We start from the raw sequence: 16178 nt of genomic DNA, 5'->3' as shown, positions 1-16178 counted from the left end.
ATCAAAGCCAGATCTGTGAAACACAAAAGGGTGATAAATTACAACACAAAGGATATCAGGGATGCACAAACACTGCCGGTTCTCCACTAACCACACAGTGTGTGATCTTGCCCCAATTTTCAAACCACCCAAAGTTAAGACTGATTTAGTCAGACCTTTCAAATGTACCAAAGATGCCGCCACATAGCCTGAAATTTCAAATCTCTCAGACTTGTGGTTGTCCAATTTCAAATATCCATGACTAGAAATGATGACCGTGAAAGAGAAAATTTTTTAAATTTTAGAAAATGGCAAAATGTTTAAAATGGCTTAATACTGAATCTTGCTCAACAACTGGTCCCAGATTCCAGCAACTAGACCTATGATAAAAACAAAATTCTGTGCAATTTAAGCACAACTTATTTTCCTTTGAGGTCTCAGCACTCTTAAAGTTAGCGTAATAGACAAATTTTTTTTTATAAGAAGAGAACATACAACTATACTGCTGAAAGCTGGATTACCAGTCGCTGTTACCAGTTATGTTCCTCCATGTGTGTTTGTTATGTAGTGTGTGGTGTGCATTTGTGCCTGTGTTCCTGTGCCTGTGAGAAGCGGAAATAGAAAAAGGGATTAGCGTTCAGTGCCTGTTCTCCATCAGCCTCCTTGCGTTCACCCTGAAGCTTCTCGACCAGCTGCTGCTTGTATCCTCGGGAGAGGGTTTCCCACTCTGAGCGGGTGGGAAGGCAATGCCAAACATCCGGGAAAAATAAAACCACTGTCTCCACATGAGCTGGAACTGTACGCCCCTTGTGGGTCTCCTCAGGGCGATGGTAGCGAATCTCTGCAAAACGGTACCTGTTGCAAGGGAAGAAGCATGTTGGAAAAAAAATTCTAAAATACATTTTAAAGACCCTAGTTCACTTGTAGCACATCAAGTAAAGAAATTTTGCTGCAAGAACTTGAGGTTGGTCTAAAGAAAAAAAAATTATAGAAGCCATAGTTCCTCTTTTGGTACATTTGTACAACATTTTATGGTTAAAAGAAGAATATGTTCCCCAAGGCATTGTCAAGTTTGATTACAGAGCTACCCATACTTTAGAGAATACCTGAAGAAGCTGGATAGCTGTTCAGATTTCATGTGCTAAAAAAAGAATGTTCTCAATTAAATCACAAGAAATACACTAAAATACACAAGACAAATAAGCCTCAAGAGAAAATATGGCTGAACAAAAATAATCAGCAACTACATCATTTTATAACAAAAGAATTATAATGAAATGAAGTTCTCTCTTGACGATCTTCTCCAGCTATGCATGAAATGAAAAATATTTTCAACATACATCCAACTTCCAAAGTACAGCGTAACAAAACATTAATATTTTCAGTTTATTTTGATTAGTTCTTAATCCTTTTCCCCCAAACATTTTTGGCACCAAATAAACTTTTGCTACAAATGAGCATTTTCCTTTGAGATTATCTGCATGATCAAGATTGCTAAAATACGGGGGTTGGGGGTGGGAGAAGGCTGATGGACAAGAACATCTACATAAACTATTAGAAAAACATCTCTAATCAAGAAATGAATTAGTACTTACCATTGTGTGCATACACTTAGATCAATGCCTGTCAGAGCCTTACAACAACGAATAGCAGTCTTAATCAACACAAAAGGGTCTTTTTCTGGGTCTGGTCCATCCAACGAAGGAGACCAATGGCCTCCAATGGCCATGGCTTCATCCTTGCCTTTCATGCCCACTAAAAACTAATTTAAAACAAAGAATCATTTACATGTATTATGTAACTTGTCAAATTACAAATTAAATACTTGAAAAGGAAAGGAACAAACCTTTCCAATACCATTTTTACTACCTCTGATATCTGTCAGTCAAGGAAGAGTTCAGTTCATCGTGTTCCACACTGCATTTCAGCAATGGAATAGGATTTACACATCATAACTCATCCTTCTAAAATATTTCCTTAGATAAAAAGTTCTTTTAAAGAAACAAGCTATAATTCAAACTTTAAGAGCATCCAGATACACTAAATCCACTAAGATTTTATTATGCTTCAAATTTATAGCATCAAAACGACAGCTGAACTAGCCACATACAAGTAAGATACAGCCACAATCTGCAATGAGAAAAACACCTACATCATTGACTGCTGTAACTATATTAAAATAAGTTATAAAACAAATCAACAAAATTTAAAAGGCAGTATTTTTAAATTTTATATATAGACAGAACTAAGCAAAGTAAATATACAGCTAAAGTTAAAATAAATCTTTCAGTTTACCTTAACGAGTCTAGCAGGATGCTGAAATCCATCTCGAAGTTCTTGTGGGTCTTCAGCAAGAGCACATGACTTATGATACAAATCTTCCATACTAGGGCTAGCCATCAGCATTACCTATTATAGTCAAATAATTCAATCCTGTCAAAAGTCTAAAGTAATGTAAAAAAATGAGAACCACTACTAATTATCCTTCCATAACAGTTATCTGAAGTTTTTTGTTGTTGTTGTAAAAATGGAAAATGCTACAGCAGAAATGGTATTGGATACCTTATAATTATATAGTTTTAACTTTGGAAGAAAGAAATTTTGATCTATATTTATCAAATAGCAGAAAACTACTGACCATAAGCAATATACTCAATGTTATCCTGAAGACTAAAATATGGTGCATTTACCCAACAAAACATTTTATGTGGATCTACCAGAAGCCATAGAACATTTCAAAAAACTCAATAAAAAGAACTTCATCTTCACGTTTTATAAGGTTGAAAATGTTGGAGCAGTATCAGTTTTACAGCTCAAGAGTTAAGGCAAAAAAGAGGTTAAATTACTTTAACAACCAAACAGAATCAGGCAGACAAGAAGAAAACACAGGCTTTCAGGTTTTAAACATAATAAATACTTCCTGAAGATTAACTTCACATACACTCTTAATACAAATAACTGCTCAGAAATTTTAGCTGTGTATCACAGAATACAAACCTTTGCACTGTATAAATGATCAGCATCTGGTGGATCAAGAATGGCCATATTTTTTTCTAAGGACTCTACTTCTCTGTGCATTACATAGAAATTGCAGTAATTTCCCAGCTGAAATGGTCTTGACAAAGGGAAAGCATCCACCCATGTAAACTGAGCATCAAAAAAGTCACTAGGTATATACAAATTCTGATAACGGCGCCTTAGTTCCATCATGTCACAACTAGGACTGAAAAACAGACATAAGTAGTGAATAAAGTGCCTTAACACCAAAGATTATGCAAAGATTCACTCAATTCTAAAGCTATAAATATATCATCTGACACAGTTAAAAGCCAGTTGAAAATGAATAGTCAACTATTAACGAGCTTTACATTTACATAGAATCATATGAAAATGTAATTTTCAAATAAGTTTATTTAGTTTTGAATAAATAGCACCTACATGTTACCTTATTATTTGTGTGTAGCTTAAAATTCACTTAGAGAAGACCCTCTGAAATAACTTCAAACCAAGTTCCAGAGATGATCTGAACAAAATCAATTCTGCTTCAGTTAAAGCTGTATTTTTGAGAAAATTATGATTCATACAGAAAGAATACAAAGAAGGGATAAGAATAGTACCAATGAGTATGACAGCTCCTCCATCAGGCTCATACAGTATAGAAAAAAATAAAACCTTTATTTCTTCCCATCTCTATACCTCTCTATTTAATGATTAAGATCCATACCTGATTTATTATGTAAAGAGAGGATAAGCTTCTTTTAAATGTGACATACTGAATTTATTTTTAAAGGATGATTTCCTTTTTCCTAAGAAACAGAACATTTAAAGGAGAGACACTCAAAAGTAAATCAATCTAGGAAAAAGGCTGAGAGATATGTTAACATAATGAAAAGTGGAAAATACCAATAGTGTGTGTTAAGATAAAAAGTTTAACTACACTGTCCTTTTAAAAAACAAAAAGTACAAAATGTGAGCTCTATGTATCCACAGGGATGTCTTTTCATTTGAAACCTAAAATATAAGCTTGTCATTACAGTTGTTGACATATTTGGATAAAATTTTGCTGTCAAAATATCAAAAATGTGAAGTTATTTGTGTTGTTATTGTTTTTAAAAGTGTTACAAACAAAAAATGTTTTAGTTTTCCATCACTAGAATTTTTGAAGTCATGTTTTATCCCATAGGAATAAAGGAATAAAATCTATAAATGAATGAAACAACACCATTTCTTGCCATATATTCCCTATTATAATCACACTATTAAACGAAAATCTTGATTTCCACAACTACTGATGAGAAGAAATATGGAAACTTTAAAATAACTTTTATTTGTAATGTGTTCCTCTGATATCTGGAAATTTACTTCAAAGTGATGAAGTGATACTGTGAAGATTTAACTTGGAAGGATAACGACAGTTGCTCAAATTACATCCTAAATATCAATTCCTCCCAGAATAGCAATTAAGACTAGGAACAGATGAGTTTAAAAGCAGAGCTGCTCCAGTTAATATCTGGTGATCTGATTTTGTTTTCAAATGAATTCCTCTGAAATATGCAGACATATTTTTTAAATATACAAGTAAACAGGAGTAACAAAAAAACTAATAAAAATTAAGAATCGTTAGTGATTTTACCACACGCAAGAGTAAATGAACGACGACTACCTAACAACTAAGCAAAGTCATCAAGCAGGACTGTGGGGGCGTGGAGTAGCTTAGACACTACACTGGTTTATCAATGTAAAATTGAATAAAGAGAAATTTCAATTTTTGTAGGTCAGTATTATGAATACTTTTGTCAGATGGAGCAATACCCTCTCAAGACACTGAACTGCATAGTTATTTGTTCCTATGTCAAACAGTTTTAAACACTTTCACTGATTCATTTTTCTTATTTTACTATAAATTTGCTTTTACCACATGTTAATTTATCTTTTACACAACTACCAGTTTCAAGGCTTTTAGAGGATTCTTCCTTTCCTTTAGAGTAAATCAGTCATTTATCAACTTGCACCTATTACCTAGCTGGCCACCACATCCTAACCATCAGTATCTACAACTGCCATACACTGGATTAAGTGCTTTACTTACATCAAATCAACTCAACCTCACAATTAGTTCTGATAGTTAATTAATTTCCATTTCACAAGTGAAGCTCAAAAATTCTTGGTAACTTTCCAGTTACTTCTGATTTCAAAAGCTAAAATATATATATGTATACACACATATGTTATATGTCTCTTAAGTACATACATAGAACTATGTTTCTATTATACTGCATGGCCACAGAGAACTTGAACAACTGGTCACTAATGTATCATTACTCCATCATACACAATGAACTATGCATGAGCTTAATAAAGTCATTAATAAACTAGAATCTTAAATAATTTTACTTTTAAGGAAAAATTTCATTACAGAGGGGCTGCCTTTTTCAATCGCTAGTACTTATAATGAGTGTATAGAAATAATGCAATCTTGCAAAGAACATAAATGCTAATTCAAATTGCCTTTCTGCTCGTATATGACAAAGAACTAAATGTTATGAAATCAAAATTGTAAAAAAAAAAAACCAACAACTCTAAATGTAACACATTCCTCCAAATTACAAAAAGTACAAAATTAGTAATTTAAGAAAACAATGGGGAAAAAAAGAACTCACCAATCTAAAGAAAACTTTGAAAACTGAACCGTGTAACGTGGGACAACACGTCGGACTCTCCGAGGTGACCGTTCTCTCTCTCTCCGAGGAGACCTCTCTCGGGAACGTTTTCTCTGAGGAGATCTTTCTCTGGATCTACGTCTTTCTCTCTCTCTTTCACGACTTAAAGCAAATTTTTCTAAAATTACTTTTTATAGCATTATCAAAGAGTTCTTTAATGAAGTAAATTAATATGTATAAGCATATATATAAATATAAGCAACACTTCACAGTGCACATTTTTAAATAACTTCTTGAACACTGTGTTAAAATACACACAATATAATAATCTTACTGTTTTAACCATTTTGAGGTTTACAGTTCAGTGGCATTAAGTACACTCATTCACACTGTACAACCATCACCACCGTCAAAAGTACACTTCTAAAAACATACCTTCGGTCATCCTTTCTGTTGGGCACTTGATCCCCTCTGTCGTTTCTTCCTGAAAATCTAGATGGTGGATCTAATCTTCGTGCTGGTTGTGGCTGTGAAACTATACGGACAGGAGGCTGCAATAAACCAGCTTTAAAAGATACAGAAAAATACATTTTAACTTATTTAAATGAAGTTTAAAAGCATCACTCAGTTAAATTTTATATAGAAAAATTTGGCTTTTAGGTTCTGTGACCCATAAATGTAAATGTCAGGGATGATTTGCATATTTGTATATTTTTAAACCATCATTTAAAAGTGTAAAAGCCATTTTTAGCTCAGGGACCACACAAAACCAGGCCACAGATCAAATCCTAGAGCTACGATGTACCAATCTCTGACCTACAGATATTAAACCAAAAACATTAAAAAACAACAAACCATTGTTGCTGGCTACACAACAAGACATTCCCACAGCACCAGAGTATCATCCAGACATTTTCTACACAGAGAAAAACCTCTATAAAAAGTGATCTACGGCCATCACTTTGACCAAGCAATCTACCACCTATAATACTGAAAGAATCTGACAACATGTGCCTCCTAGTATGATGCAGTACGAACTAGAAAACATCACCTAAAATGTGCCAAAAGCCTTTAGACTTAACTTTTATAGTTTATATGGCAGAAAGAAAACAAGGTAAAAATACCACAAGGAATCCACACAATCCAGAATATAACATTACAAAAGAATTTACAAGTCAACTAGACCAATATTTTAAAAAGTCAATGCTATAAAGGAAGAAAGAAAAAATGGAGAACTATTTTGGAATAAAAAGACTAAAGAAACACTGTTGTTGCTATTGTTTAGTTACTCTTTTGCAACCCCATGAATTATAGCCTGCCAGGCTCCTTGATCCATGGTATTTTCCAGGCAAAGAATACTGGAGTAGGTTGCCATTTCCTTCTCTAGGGAATCTTTCCAATTCAGGGATGGAACCCATTGTCTGCTGCACTGCAGGAGGATTCCTTAATTACTGAGACACCTGGGAAGCCCCAAGTAAAATCGCCGGATACAATACATGAAATTTAACTATCTGTTCGTTCAGGAAACAAAAAACCACCTTTTTAAAAGACTTCTGGGAGACAACTGGGGGTGTCTAAATATAAATAAAATATTTAAATGATTTTTCTTAGAAGTGACAATAGATTGTGGTAATAATAGGAAAAGATTCTCTTTAAGACACACTTACGTTAATGGGTGAAATGTCAAAATGCCTACATCATGAACATTCACTGAGATGTTTTCAGAAAACAAAAACTAGAAACAGTACATTTACCAAAGAAAACTATAAACTGTACAATATTCATACAATGGAAGACTATGCAAGAGTGAAAACAAAGAAATTAGAGTCACATGAAACAAGTATGAAAAACTTTAAAATATACTGAACAAAATTCTTATAAAAAGATTATATAGACAATCACATATTATGTAAAATTCAAAAACAGGCAAAGCTGAAGTACATTATGAGCATACACACTTAGAGTAAAACTGTTAAAAAAGAAAAGGAGTTAAATAATAATGTACTTTTTTACCCAAGTAATGATTACATGGGTGTTTATTTAATAATAATAAACTGCAACCTGTTTTATAAATATTATGTGTGCCAATTTACGATAAAGCAGACAATGCCACAATTACATTTTAAAAAATACCAATTAAGTAGACTTTTGCAAAAGTTAAGACTATCATTTTTAGTATTTTTGGGTAAGAAAACTGTATACAGAGTTACAAATTATAAATTTGCTGAAGAAAATTTAAAACAGTTCATTTATTTGATGCACTATGGTTCAATGAGTGAGATGCTGCCACCAGACTCTACACACATATACAATGTCATGTTCATAAGAAGTCTCAATACATGTTCCTCTATAAATAAAACAAAAACACTTCCTGATGGCTATAGAAGTAGAAATTCTCTACAAAAGATATTTAACTTTCTTTTTAGGTATTCTGTAAGTCCCTGCTTTTTTGGTAACTAATAGCATACTCTCATTATTTTAGTAACTGAACAGTTACGTTTGAGTCTGTAATACCTTTCTGCTGCGGCTGCTGCAGTAAAGGCTGCGGCTGAGTCTGCAACAGTGGTGTAATAGAAGCCGCTGAAATCTGCGCCTGCAGCAGTGACTGGGGCTGGGGCTGAGCCTGGACACCAAACGTTGTCTGTGGTGCAATTGGCTGAAGTACGGCAGGAGGAGTCTTCAGTAAAGGTTGAGTTTGGGATTGATTCTTAACAAAAAGAAATAACATTTTAAAAAACAAAGAAAAATCTTTGTAAATTGGAAGACTCAATCACCAAGCTTTTATAATACCTAATACTACTTTATATACCTGATTTGGTAGTGTTTGAATTCTTTGTGCATTCCATTTAAAAGGCATATTGGGATTATATGTAGCTTCAACCAATACTCTGTCACCCACTTGAGGGGTTTTCCCTTTGACAGCACTGAAAAAAAAATTAAGTTAAACACAAACACTGTTAGAAGAAATTCTTCCAAAAAAGATTTATATGTTAATACTAAACACTGTAAAGTACACCAGAAATCGGAAGCCTGAAAATCTCTTTTAAAAAGTAGATACACCTCTGAGACTTAAGCAGAAAATATAGAAAACAGGAGAACCACTTAAACAGAAAAATCTTACATAGTAATTAAACTTAATATTTCAAAGTACTTCTAAGGAAGTTCATTGGAAATACATTTGAAATATCAAAAAAAAAAAAGAAAGAAATACATCTGACATATCAAAGGAAATACATATTCCCTGCAACCACCACTACATGAACAAAAACACTACTTCAAATCCATTAGTTTATCAATCATTTAATCCTATTATTTTTTTCAACTAAGTGAAGTCGCTCAGTCATGTCCTACTCTTTGCGACCCCATGGACTGTATGTAGTCCACCAGGCTCCTCCATCCAATGGGATTTTCCAGGCAAGAATACTGGAGTGGGTTGCCATTTTCTTCTCCAGGGGATCTTCCCAACTCAGGGATCGAACCCGGGTCTCCTGCAGTGCAGGCAGATGCTTTACCGTCTGAGACACCAGGGAAGCTAAAACATTTTCCATATATATTATCATTAGGTATGTCAAATAGAAGATTAAATTTTAAAAAGTATATGACTACTTAAATCTTAAATCTTACTGTAAGTCTGCTCATTAACAGCTAGAAATGTAAACTCACCCCTATAAAACATTTATAAAGAATTCACAATGACTAGAGTGTTCAATAATCTAAAGATATCTTCCATCACATTCTCCATCAAAAAATGTCACAGTACAGGTTGAATTATTAAAGCAGAAAATTATAGTTAAACCACAATTCCATGCCACAGTTAAGCAGGTATCTTATCAAAATACTAAATGCTAAATACAAGCAACCATCTGCCAACAACTAATTAAAGTTTACCTAAGCTGAAAGAATACATCTTCATCCACAAATCCAAATGTATCGTGTAGTTTTGTGACTGCCCCTGTAAAAACACGCTGTTTCTGAGGTTGTGTTTGTTGCTGACTGGACCTTGGTGTTGGATATGATACAGTTATCTGAGCTGCAGGTTGAGGAGTTGACAAGCTAAGGCTTGTAGGCAGTCCAACAGCTGGCTATAAAACAAAATCAACATCAAATTAAGGTAAGGATTACAAGTAGGCTAGAAATAAAAACTGACTACTTAAAACTAACTCAAAATTCTAAACACAATTTAATACATAGGTACACCTTGAAGACGCAACTCAAGTCTGAAAAAAAAATTTTTTTAAATCAATTTCATGATTAAGTTCCCTCAGAAGAATGCTTTTACATGGAAGTTTCAGGGGAAAAAAGCCACCATAGTGTAATGAGTTTTAAAAAACACTGCAATTTCTAGCCTCTTAGAAATTCAAAATCCCTAATAGCATAACAAAGACTCAGGAAAGTCCTAGATAAGTGAAATGAGGCAGAGAGAGAAATACAATTATTTATGATCTAACTTTTATGCATGGAATCTAGAAAAACCAAAGGACTCATAAGAACAGAAAACAGACTGGTAGCTGCCAGAGGTGAGTCTGCTGGGGGAAACAAGTGCTAGTGATCAATAAGTACAACCTTCCAGTTAAACATAAGTTCTGGAGATGTATAGAATGGTAACTATGGTTAATAATACTGTATCATACATTTGAAACTTGTTAAGAGAGTAGATTTTGAAAGTTCTCATCACAAGAAAAAGAAAAATTCACTTATGTGAGGTGATACATGTCAACGGATTATGAAGAACATCTCACCATACATACGTATGATATTAAATCATGCTGTACACCTTACACTAATACAATGTCATATGTCAATTATAACTCAATAAAACTTGAGGGAAAAGGTAACAGTTTCATTGGTCTTTTCTGGCATAATCAAGCATGAATAACAACACATTATTGACATTATATATGTCAATGTATATGACAACACATTATATATATTATTCTGTATATAAACAGAAACAAAATCATTAAAAAGAAAGGAATAATCATGATTCAGCTCAAATTCCATAATTCGCTTTTACACTTTCTCAATAAAGCAAGTCCCGATGTTCTACAACTAAAAAAATCAAAGGTGAATCCAGTCCTATAATTAGTAAAGAACTCAGCATCTCTTGAAACTACAGCCACAAAATCCTCATGACGTTTCTTTAACATCGTAAGACATTTTTTTCCCTTTCAAAACTGCGCTGTGCAGTTTGCGGGATTGTAGTTTCCTCAAACAAGGATCTAAACTTGAGCTCTCAACAGTGAAAGCACTGAGTCCTAACCACTGAACAAAGGGAATTCCTGGGTTTTGCACTTTTAAAGATTACATACAAGAAAAAAAAATATGGGTACACTTTGGGAAATGCTATTCTAAGAAAAGGCTTCCCTGGTGGCCCAGACGGTAAAGAATCCGCCTGCAATGCTGGAGACCTGGGTTCGATCCCTGGGTCAGGAAGATTCCCCGGAGAAGGGCACGGCAAGCTACTCCAGTATTCTGGCCTAGAGAATCCCCACGGACAGAGGAGACTGGTGGACTACAGTCCCTGGGGTCGGACACAACTGAGCAGAGCATTCTAAGAAAAGGCTAACTTTTACACCTTTTCTATTTAGTCTGAAAATCCTACTATTGAAGACTGAAAATAGGACATACGTGTCAATCAATTTTAGCTGTTTTTTTCTTTTTTTGACTGCACTGCAGGGCATGTGGGATCTTAGTTCCCAGACCAGGGATCAAACTCCTGACCTCTGAAGTGGAAGTTCAGTTTAACCATTGGACCACCAGGGAAGTCCCAATTTTAGCTTCTTTATAAAAACAAAGTGAAGTTGATTTGTCAAAGGAAGTGTACTTTCTTAAAAGTAACTAACAGATTCAACATGTGAAAGGTACAAAAGCTTACAGAGTAAAAAGTGTCTCTATTCCGGTTCCTTTGCCATCTAGTTCCCTATCCATGGGGCAATCACTGTCCTCAGTTATTACTACAGGTTCTGCTTTCTTAACAGCTGCATACACCAGGGGCCACTGAACTGCAATTCAAGGACCAAATCCAGCTCACAGCTTATGATTCTTATACAACTTACTACTCAAAGATGGTTTTTACATTTTTTCTTTCAAAACTGCACCGTGCAGTTTGTGGGATTGTAGTTCCTCAAACACGGATCAAAACCTGAGCTCTCAAAAGTGAAAGCATGGAGTCCTAACCACTGGACAAAGGGAATTCCTGGTTTTTGTACTTTTAAAGAATTATATAAAAGGAAAAAAAATATGCAACATAGACTGTAAGTGGTCCACAAAACCTAAAGTAGCATTATGTATCAAAAGTTCACAAAATTTTTAATGTTGCTGAAAAATTAAGTTGATAATGCATTACAATAACTTTCCTATACTAAAGTCAAATGAAAAGATATAACATATACAAAAAAAAAAATCCCTAAAAATTTAAGCTACAAAGAAAATGTAAAGTAAAAAAATCAGTATTAAATTTAAAATAAGGCCTCATATTTATTCAAACTAGATCACAGTAGGACCAGCAATCTAACAGCATAAAAGAAAAGGCAAAAACATGCTCTACTGAACATTATATTGCTAAACTATTATGTGAATCCAACAAATATTGATTTTTAAATGCTGAAAGAAAACCCAGAATAGGAATAAAACTTTAGTCTACTCTGCATTAAGATATTCAAAAGAAATAAAGTAATGCCAAACTAACCTGTGTTAAAAGAGTCTGCTGAGGTTGCTGTAACTAAAAATAAAACAAAAAACCAAACAAAAACAGGAAAGAAAAAAAGATAAGGATCAATCGGAATTGCTATTTCACAGATGCTTTACAAAAGGAAAAATTTCTATTAAATGATTACTTTATTTCTAAGAAACAGATGAAAAGTAACAGAAGTCATTACGGTAAGGTTTCCTACAAGTATTTGTAACAACTGCAGACTAAGTCATTCAATAAGGATCAAGACGTTATTTTTGCTATTTCACAGGAATAACACCCAGGAAAAAACCCACAAGTCCCTAGTGGGGAAAACTTCCGGTTCTGCCCCACATTAATTACCATGCTACAGAAATGATTCAATATCATCAGTATGCTATCTATATAAAAATATTACTGGCTAGATGTCTATTTATATATATATATATATATATATATATATATATATATATCCATAAAATGAGAAGCACCTCCTCACAGTCAGATTTGCCAAAGGCATGGGGACCATAAACAACCATACATTCTGACATAGTTTTGACGGCAATAACAAAGTATAACATTACCAGAAAGCAAAAGGAATTGATGGGAAGGGAGAAACTCTAAATTTTTCTTCTGTGGAAGAGAAGTAACTATGAAGTCTCAGCACTGTGTTTTTTATTAACCACCAGGAGGGTCTCCAAAAACTACTTATCCTTGGTGCTCCTTCTCCCTGTCATTTTTCAACATTCTTAATCAGCTGCCCAGCCTGGAGCTGTCCTATCATGCACTAGTGCCCCAACAGTACTGAAGAGTATACAGCTAGAAGAGCAGGCATCTCCTGATGATGCTTAACAGCTTGAGGGAAAGGTCTCTTTTCCTACTGGCTAGGTCAGCAGTTTGAGGAAAGCATGGGCATCATTTCTGAGCTGTGGATATCCTGGGCAGGGTAAGATTTGGGCTTAAATAAGATTCAGATGTTTATTAGCTTCTAACTAGTGTTTTAAGCCCAATGGTGGGATCTGAAGATCTCAGTTCTTCTGTTCATGACTTTTTACTCATTGTGACTAATAAACTTCCCAATAAATTCTTACTAGACTTAAAAAGCTAGGATAAAACAATCTATATGAGATTTTAACTCAAAACAGTATAAATGTTAAATCTATCAAATTTCTTTATCTGAAAGTTAAGAATGGATAAGTAAAGGCAGTTTTTAGGGCAAAAACTGAGTATTGCCATTTTGATGTGGTTCAAAACAACACCTAGGCTTTGATAATGTATTTCCTAACGGTACTAAAATAAAATCTAAAGGCAGACTTTCTCCTTTGCTTGCTATGTTTCTCCCTGGGTTCTGTTTTTCTTACCATCACAGATATAATAACCCTTGAAGATGATGATTAGAGTATGAGATTGGGGAAAGGAGCCAAAGAAACTTATTTTAGTCCAAGTAAGGAGCTTTCAAATTGTTCAACTCTGCCCTGGGAATAGCAGAACTACAAAGGGAGGCTTCCTCCCATTTTCAACACTATTTTAATATTTTACATACTGGATTTCAATATACAATTTGATTGAGGAGGGGGGGAAAGTAGGGCTACATTGCTTTAAATGAATAAAGGCTGAAAGTCACTGGTGTCTAGGGTTTAGGCTTCAAATGGGAAAAAGGAGCTTTTCATTTTGACATGTAGTCTAGTACAGGACAGAAGGCCTGAAGGTTTCAAACAGGAGTATTGGACCAAAGATTCATTTAGGGTGACTCTTTCCAGATTATCTTCTACATGCTTTCATAAACACAAGTCACAAAGACTGACTGCTGGTTGAGGATTTGAGTTTTCAGAACCTCTCTTCTATCTTCCTCTCCCTTGGAGACATTTCTTTATACCTACCACATTTCTTCCACTCCAGAAGAATTCAAATCACACATTAAGGTTACTGAGGGGAACTAAAATCTGTGTAAGTTTAGTTGGAACAAACAACTTTTTAAAAATCAGTTTTTAACATGGAAAATATAAACTAACCTGTTGCTGCACACTATACAAGGCCTGCTGAGGTTGTGAATATTGCTGGAAAAAAGATTTTTTAAAGAAAAAAATGGATATTAGTTTTAGTCATTCTCAAAAAGCAATATACACACATATACATTCAAATACATAACCAGCATTACACTAAAAAGGAATTTTCTAAACCGCTACACTTCATCTAAAATAAACAAAATAGTGATTATTTATACTTTCGGATTCATCAAGAATGAAATTTTACTCAAATAACCAAGATATAAGGACTTTAGAATTTTGACTCTGCAGCTACACTTCTGTTATGTCCTGGGCATAAATAATTCATATCATCAGAAAAAAATAAGCATAATGCAACTCCACAATTACTCATTCCTTAAAATGTAGAGGTACCTACCCCTGGCTACTCAGATGTGAAAGTTTTCTATGTCACATATTAAAACCTAAACATTCACCTGTTGCAATGCAGCCGCTGCAGCTGCGGCCTGTTGCTGCAATGCTGCAGTTTGAGTTAACTGATAGTTTGCTGGGGTTTGTGTAGTAAGGCCTGCTGCTGCCAAGGCAGTTTGCTGTGTATAAATGGTAGGAGATGCTCCAAGGAGAGATGGCTGCTGAACACCCAATGCAGCTAAAGTGAGATTAAAAAGAGGGGGGAAGACAAAAAAAAAGACAAGATTATTTGAATCCTTTCCAGGAATTTTCAATGAGTGCTTAGTTATGCATTACAGTCTGCCACTGCTTAGCGAAGAAAGAAAAAAAAAAAAGAAAGAAAAATTTCAGTAATGCCTCACCTCAGATTCCAATGCCTTTAAATATTTGTTCATGTCATGATAAATACAAGAAGACATTAATCTATAAAATTAAACTACAGAATGAACCCAACCAACCTCAGCCAGACCAAGAGGCTGAAGTACCCTCAAAAAATATTTTCAGGAAGAGCAGAAAATATATTATCTTATTTTACTCATCTAGAATGTACTGTTTAATCCTCAAGCAGATTAGAATCATACATTAAGGACAGTGTTGCTGGAAGTGATCCACCCTTCAAACATCCTACTATCAAGGATGTTTTCATGTATTTCTTGTACTTCTACTCTGTATTAAAAAACTGTAAAACTAGCAAACAGACGATAGGAACAGTTTAAATACAAAGTTAAAATGCAGTCTAGCATTGCACTTCCCAAAACTTTATCTCCTAGAATGACGACTAGATCCCCAAGACATTAAAGTTGGAAAAAAGTGGTCCAAGGTTTTAAAAGTTAATGCAACAGCAAATCAAGTATATATTTTTACTGCAAGAATCCTCAGAACATTTAATTTGCCACTAAGCACTTGAATCTCAAAAGAGATCACCATAAAACAGTATTTGCTCATGTAACACTCCCTTTTCCAAATCCTCTTGCTTGTATCAGGAGTAACCTGAAAAAATGCTGCTCAACAGCTATTAGTTAATAACCATACAGAAAGAACAATACTGTGTCTTACAGGAACAGAACAGAGACCATTTATTAATTAATCAAAGCACCGAGTCTAGAATCTACCAGAGAATCTGTAGAAGTGTGAGGTTCATCATCAATCTTGTTTAAGAGTCCAGATTAATTCCACTTAAAAATAAAGCAACCCAACAAAATGAGGCAAAAACAAGCAAATCCCAGAAATGTCTGGAATTCATATAAATTACAAATTACTTCCTGATAAAACATGAGTTTTAAAAATTAAAAAAGAATGAAGGGGGGTAAAAAAGAATCTAAGGTGGGGAGAAAAACCTACTGGATGTCCTGAATATACAATCCTAAACCCTTGCAACATTAATATTTTATTCTCTTTGTTTTTAAGGTAAGTCAGATGCCATAGATGGGTAAA

At 34.3% G+C, this 16178-nt stretch overlaps 1 protein-coding gene and 1 non-coding gene across 7 annotated transcripts in view; both read right to left on the bottom strand.

Moving 5' to 3' along the window:
* The window catches only part of CCAR1 (cell division cycle and apoptosis regulator 1), a 46908-nt gene that overhangs the window by 20389 nt on the left and 10341 nt on the right, over positions 1-16178 (bottom strand). For 5 of the 6 annotated variants that reach the window (XM_070470750.1, XM_070470747.1, XM_070470748.1 and 2 more), the window contains exons 3-14: positions 14771-14943; positions 14322-14366; positions 12328-12360; positions 9528-9721; positions 8449-8563; positions 8154-8346; positions 6075-6204; positions 5640-5801; positions 2977-3202; positions 2275-2388; positions 1575-1741; positions 624-834 (exon numbers count right to left, since the gene is read on the bottom strand). In XM_070470750.1, coding sequence (XP_070326851.1) covers positions 624-834; positions 1575-1741; positions 2275-2388; positions 2977-3202; positions 5640-5801; positions 6075-6204; positions 8154-8346; positions 8449-8563; positions 9528-9721; positions 12328-12360; positions 14322-14366; positions 14771-14943 — 1763 coding nt within the window. The remainder of the gene's footprint in view (positions 1-623; positions 835-1574; positions 1742-2274; positions 2389-2976; positions 3203-5639; positions 5802-6074; positions 6205-8153; positions 8347-8448; positions 8564-9527; positions 9722-12327; positions 12361-14321; positions 14367-14770; positions 14944-16178) is intronic. The other variant, XM_070470745.1, reaches the window with a different exon arrangement.
* LOC139036134 (small nucleolar RNA SNORD98) lies at positions 1873-1937 on the bottom strand. Its single transcript, XR_011488872.1, has one exon. It is a non-coding gene; the product is annotated as a small nucleolar RNA SNORD98 (small nucleolar RNA).

Source organism: Odocoileus virginianus, chromosome 7 (assembly GCF_023699985.2).
Source record: "Odocoileus virginianus isolate 20LAN1187 ecotype Illinois chromosome 7, Ovbor_1.2, whole genome shotgun sequence".
NCBI lineage: Eukaryota > Metazoa > Chordata > Mammalia > Artiodactyla > Cervidae > Odocoileus > Odocoileus virginianus.
This window is presented reverse-complemented; position numbering and strand designations above follow the sequence as displayed.